Source organism: Notothenia rossii, assembly GCF_949606895.1.
Source record: "Notothenia rossii genome assembly, chromosome: 8".
Classification (NCBI taxonomy): Eukaryota; Metazoa; Chordata; class Actinopteri; order Perciformes; family Nototheniidae; genus Notothenia; species Notothenia rossii.
In genome coordinates, this window is record NC_136906.1 from 14598142 (window position 1) to 14604052 (window position 5911).

General features: G+C 41.1%; 1 protein-coding gene across 1 annotated transcript; it reads left to right on the top strand.

Moving 5' to 3' along the window:
- Positions 1 to 3083: 3083 nt before the first annotated feature.
- LOC307016593 (uncharacterized protein) lies at positions 3084 to 5911 on the top strand. Its single transcript, XM_079645766.1, has 2 exons — positions 3084 to 3491; positions 3771 to 5911. The coding sequence occupies exons 1-2, from the start codon at positions 3288 to 3290 to the stop codon at positions 5484 to 5486; spliced, it is 1920 nt and encodes a 639-aa protein (XP_079501892.1). The 5' UTR covers positions 3084 to 3287; the 3' UTR covers positions 5487 to 5911.

Consider the following 5911-nt stretch of genomic DNA (forward strand, 5'->3'; position numbering starts at 1 on the left):
TACGCTCACCGGTCCAACATGCGCTCAGAGGAGCGCGTCAGGGCGCGGAAGCTTTGTTCATAGTTTTAGGTTCAGGTGCGTCCACTCTCTGCTCCTGCTTAAAAAGAAACTATAGCCCAGACAAAGAAAGGGAAAAGGAGCAGGAATATTATCTGAAACGCTCACTTGATGCTCAAAACATGGTCGCAGCGGTAAAAGTGAGATGACACCAGTTGTGCCCACTACGGAGGCTCAACACAGGTTTTAAGCGCGCCTGGAAACACGACTGCAACATCGTGTACAAATTCAGAACCCTTCAAACCTCTTCCCCACTTCAGTATTCCGTTTATCCCCTCTATCCTCGCCTCAAAAAAACACTTTTCTCTGTTCCTACACTGACTACGCCTCTGTTAAAAGCCATTGCCAAAGAGGCTACGTCAATGGCTCCAAAGTGAGACCCCACCCTTGCCAAATCTAACCAATGAAGGTGCAGACAAAGAAAGAAAACATCTGAGACATTAAAATGTACAATTGGATCACTAATTAATTTAAAACATGTGGAATATTTGGGGAATAAATATGTACAAGTCTCTCAGCTGAGACATTTAGATACTCTCCACTGAATTCAGAAGCTATGAGTATTACCTAATTCTGAGTCAGCTGTCACAACGATGATGGGGGCTGGGGATTGAAATGATGACAGACTTTGACACAAGGGTGCTTCTCTGTGGTGCACTAACACCAAACAACAATCCCCCATGGAACAGAGCATTAGAAAAGCAATTAGATGCTTGTGTGCATGTTATGACACTGTAAATCACAAAGGTACTAAGGATTTCCCAATATCTTTACAGGAGAGCATATCCAAAGTAAATTTATGGATAGAAGATGGATGGATGGATGGATGGATGGCTGGATTGAGGGATTGAGGGATAGTTTAATTAAATACATTAATGCACATCACAGCATGCAAACAATATCTTGTTCTTTTTAATATTTTAAATCCTGCACATTTCTGCTACCTCTTTTTTTAAATCAGCATAACACTCCACTTTGAACATAGTATATAGTATAGTCATATTTTATTACTGCACTCAGTTTCCTAAATAACTATATTTTGTGTAAATATTTTCTTTATTTTTCATTTGTTGCAATAGTCTTAGCTTTTATATACTATTTGTTTTTATTTTTGTGGTTACGTTCTTTCTGTGTCTCGTATGCACCACTTTTACCAAAACAAATTCCTCGCGTGTAAACCTTGGCAATAAAAGTTATTCTGATTCTGAGATAGATACTTGTTGCAGCCAAAAAAGGCTTGAGCAACGTGTGTCTCATTACTGAATAAAATCAATGTAGCAAAACATTCTGAGGAAAAATAATGAATAACTTAGACATTTTCCAGTGCTCAGCCGTACTTATACAAACTTTTCCTTCCCCTGATTCTTACTTCGATCATGCAGCTCACAAAATGGTTTATTAAACATGCAAAAATGGCCAATTATGCCCATGTGAAAACCAGATTAAAGACATGCTTCATCTCTGAGCCAGATGGAAGGTTTCAAACTAGCCCGGGAAACAAATTATTTGATGGCTTAGACTGGCAAGCTGCCTCTGGCTTGATAGAAAACCTCTCTGAATAGTTCTGCCAGTCTTGTTTCAGCAGAAATACAACCAGCAAGCAGATTTATTCACCCCATGCAGTTCATTTTAGAAAAAAGCAATTTTTTGTGCTTGTCAATTTAGAATGTGAAACATTGGTCGAAAAACAGCTTTCAAAAAGCAAACCACCTGAGGATGTCCTGATAATAAAATAAAACAGTGCATGGCTAAGTAGTCTGAGCACGAGTGAAGGTATGAAAATGTCTGTGTGAAGCTGTTTCTACTTCTAGCCAATCAGTGGATCTGTCTCTTGTATTTCTAAAAAGGCAGTAATTTAGGAGGGCATTCCATTCTGTCAGGTGAATCAGAATCAGAATCAGAATACCTGTATTAGTCCCACGGAGGGGACATTTGCGTAGTTACAGCAGGAAAAAAAGCTTAATGTTACATTATGTTAAATGTGACATGCATTTAAAAAGGATATACTAAGTTAGGATATAATAAAACATATATATATACAATAAAAAATAAAAAGTTAACATCATTTTAAAAAAGGTTATTGAGTGAACACCACAAGAATGTTAATTTCATTTCAACGTAAAAATCCCTTCCAGGCATATTTTGAAACGTATGCAAATGGTGTGCTTGTTTACATATGTTATCTATTATTTCTTCCGCAACTAAGTTAAAGATCCATAAATGTCCTCTTCTCCTTCCCCCTCAGTTAAAATATATTTTTTAAAGCAAATATTATTTGTTTCTGTTTTGTTATTTGATATACGAGACCCTATAGTAAAATACATGTTCAGATGATACAATTAAAAAATCTACACATTGTATTCAAAGAAAAGTTTAAATCAGAGAGATACATTTTTTGAGTGGGTAAATAAACATTTAAATATCATCAGTTTGAGAAGGTCTAATGCAGGAGAGATAATAATAATAATAATAATAATAATAATAATAATAATAATAATAATAATAATAATAATAATAATAATAATAATAATAATTCATTACATTTTTTATTTAGAGTGCTTTTCACTTGATAAAAGTCTATAAAACCAGCCAACAGTTTTTGAAGCCAACAGGTTTAAACCTTTTATAAACTTATATTTGATAGTTTATGAAAAGTATTGGTAATTATGGAAGTCTTAATACATTTTTCCTAATATGGCTATTTACTGCTTGTTGATCAGACAAGCAGGTCATACAATGCTTTCTTTATTTGTATAACTTATGAACTATAAGAGGATTGTTTTTGATATATTGAATAAATTAATATAACATCTATTGGCGTTTTAACTTCCGCAGCCCTGATGGTGGCGCAAATTCGCAGCAGCACTGGAGAAAAAAGGAAACGGTGGTAAAAGTACTACCAGAGATGCATTACCATGAGTCTGAGAAAGAAAATCACAAGGAATGGGCAGTGACGTCACGGTAAAGGTGCCCCGGTGTATAAAGCGCATGCGCATTGCTATGCGGTGCCCATTCTTTCAATGGATATGGCGGATTGTCAATGCGCCTGTGCCGGAGTGTACGTGACGTCAGAGTCTACTCCTTGTTGCTTTTCTAGCCAACATCTGAACAAAGGCCTGCCCCTTTTCAGGAGGATTTCTCTACCGCAATCGTTACTTTACGTGTAATCACGATTACTAAATCGGATTACGCTACTTTTATTATATTTCAAGACGTCAGTAACAGCAGAGATGATTTCCGAAATGGAGGTTGATCACAATGAAAGCAGCGTCGAGATCAAATCGGCCATGCATACTTGGCGTTATCGCCACCATTTCACGTACAAGGCAGATCAAGGAAAAAATATCATCGTGCAGTGTAATCTATGTCTGCCGAGGGTAAATCTGCTATCCACGTCGAAAACCTCCACATCAAACCTAAAGAAGCATTTAGACGTAAGTTACACAGAGTCAGATGACTTCCCGTTCCCCTTTATGTTAATGTTTTGAAAGCGTCAATGAATGCAGAGCTACCCTCGTGATTAATAACGTTACATTGTAGCTGCATGTACATTACATACTCCAGGCGCTGGAGGCTCTTTGTGTTCAACTTTGATGAAAAAACATGGTGTTTTTTTCATTGCATATGAAGTTAAATGACAATTCAGAACATAAAACTCACAAGCAAAAATGACACGCCTCCCACCACTAACATGTTGGCGTTTTGTCTTGCAGAGAACACACTTGGGCTGTGAAGCCAAGCCTGATGTCAAGAGGGGGAGGAAGAAAGAAGAGTATAACGGTGAGGAGAGTAGGCACTGCCAACTCAAAAAATTAAAAGCAGAAATAATCTCCAAATGCATGACCCAAACAAAAATTGATGAGCTGATATTCAACTTCATTGTGGAGGATTGCCAGTCATTTTACGTGCTGGAGCAACCTGGATTCAGGAAGCTGGTTGCAGGCTTAACTGAAGGGCTTAGGTCCATGGACAGAGTGACCTTGTTCACAAAGGTGGACCAGGGTTTCTCCAGGATGCGGGAAGAGCTGATGGAGAAACTCAGCAGCATCCAGTATGTGTGCACCACGGCTGACATCTGGACAGCCAACAGCAGGAGCTTCTTCGGGATGACCTGCCACTGGATCGACAAACATTCTCTGGAGAGGAAATCTGCGGCTCTGGGGTTTGCACGGCTGCAGGGCAGAATCACGCACGACACCATCGCTGGACGCATACATGACATCCACGTGGCGTACAATATTGAAAGTAAAGTTCAGACCACGGTCACTGATAACGGCAGCCCCTTCATCAGCGTGTTCAGAGAGTTTGCAGTGGACAGCAAGGAAAGTGATGATGACATCGGTTTCTATGAGAACGTGAGCACCGTCCTGGAGGGTGAGCCAGAGCAGGACATGCTCCTGTTCCTGCCCACTGTACAGCGCTGTGCCTCACACACCCTGGAGCTGATAGTCACTGAGGACTTCTGGCAGGCTGTGTCCCAGGGGCCCATGTGCCAGCTACATTACAGCACAATGGCCAAGGTGTACGCCGTCTGGAACAAATGCCACCATCTCCAAGTCGGTATGGATTCAGCAGAGGAGATTGGAAAGATGGCGCTCGTTGTTCCGGCTGTCATACGCTGGAATGTGGAGTACTGCGCTGTGCAGAAGATCGTGTCCCTCTCTGAGCGGGAGCTGACAGAGTTGTGCGCCCGCCTGGAGGTCCCACGCATGCAGCCAGAGGAGATGGCCTTCCTGAAAGAATACGTGACTGTGTTCCACCCGCTCGCTTTTGCACTTGAACTTTTCCAAGCGGAGCAGAAATGTTACCTGGGTCTAGTCATCCCGACCGTACTCAGTCTGAAGAACAAGCTAAATGAGCAGAAAGATTCTGCAACTTACTTAAGCGGAGTCATCAACGCCATCGTGGTGGCTATTGATTTGCGGTTCCAGGAGCTGTTCGCCAGCACAGAAGCTAAGATTGCAACAGCGACGACGCCTCAGTTTCGTTTGCTGTGGATGGCTGCCTCAGACAGAGAGGAGATGTGTGCCGTGCTGGCTACAGAGGCAGCCCAGATGGATCCAGGCACCATAACTGAGCCAAACCCCAGCCGAAGCTCATCAAACACCATTGAAACTGAGGATGACTTCTTCAGCTACGGGTCTGTGAAGCCTGCCATTCAGATCCAGCAACGGGGAGTGATGGAGGAGATCCGCAAGTATGTGGAAGGAACGGGGAAGAGCCTAGAGTGCCTTCAGGACTTCCCCAGAATAAAGCAGCTCTTCTTAAAATACAACACAACTCTGCCATCCACGGCCCCCATCCAGCGTCTCTTCAGTCAGAAAGGCAACCTGGTCACCTCACAGAGAAACTTTCTGACCGACGATTACTTCGAACGCATTCAGCTCCTGAGATACAACAGTAACGTGTGTACTTTGGTCACTGAGTGAAAACATTGCCGGTGACTCTCTCGCTCAGCCTTTTAATTGATTCAAAATCAAAACCATTTTGTGCTCAAAGTCATTACTGATAAACCCTTAGTAATATCTCATTTCAGACAATTAAGCCCATATGTGTTTTAAAAAAAAAATATTACTCTTATCTTTTTTTAATAGTCATAGTGTATATCTCCCTCTCTGAAGGGCCTCGTGAAATATATTTGTTGACAATCACGGACAATGACATTCAAGGACTGATCTAATGTGACAAAAGCATCTTTCTAGCTGTGCTATTGTTGTGGTTTGAAGTAGCCACAGGGTTAAACCCAAGTGAGTTCCTCTTTCAGTTAGGTTTGTTTTTCTCTACAGGTGCTCAATGAGAATGCATCTCCTGTCTGTTTGTTTTATATCATATATAAAAAGACAAGGAAAGAGCC

Coding starts and splice junctions, on each gene's coding strand:
- LOC307016593 (XM_079645766.1), top strand. CDS start 3,288: ATGATTTCCGAAATGGAGGTTGATCACAATGAAAGCAGCGTCGAGATC. Junction 3,492..3,770: donor ACCTAAAGAAGCATTTAGAC/GTAAGTTACACA, acceptor TTTGTCTTGCAG/AGAACACACTTGGGCTGTGA.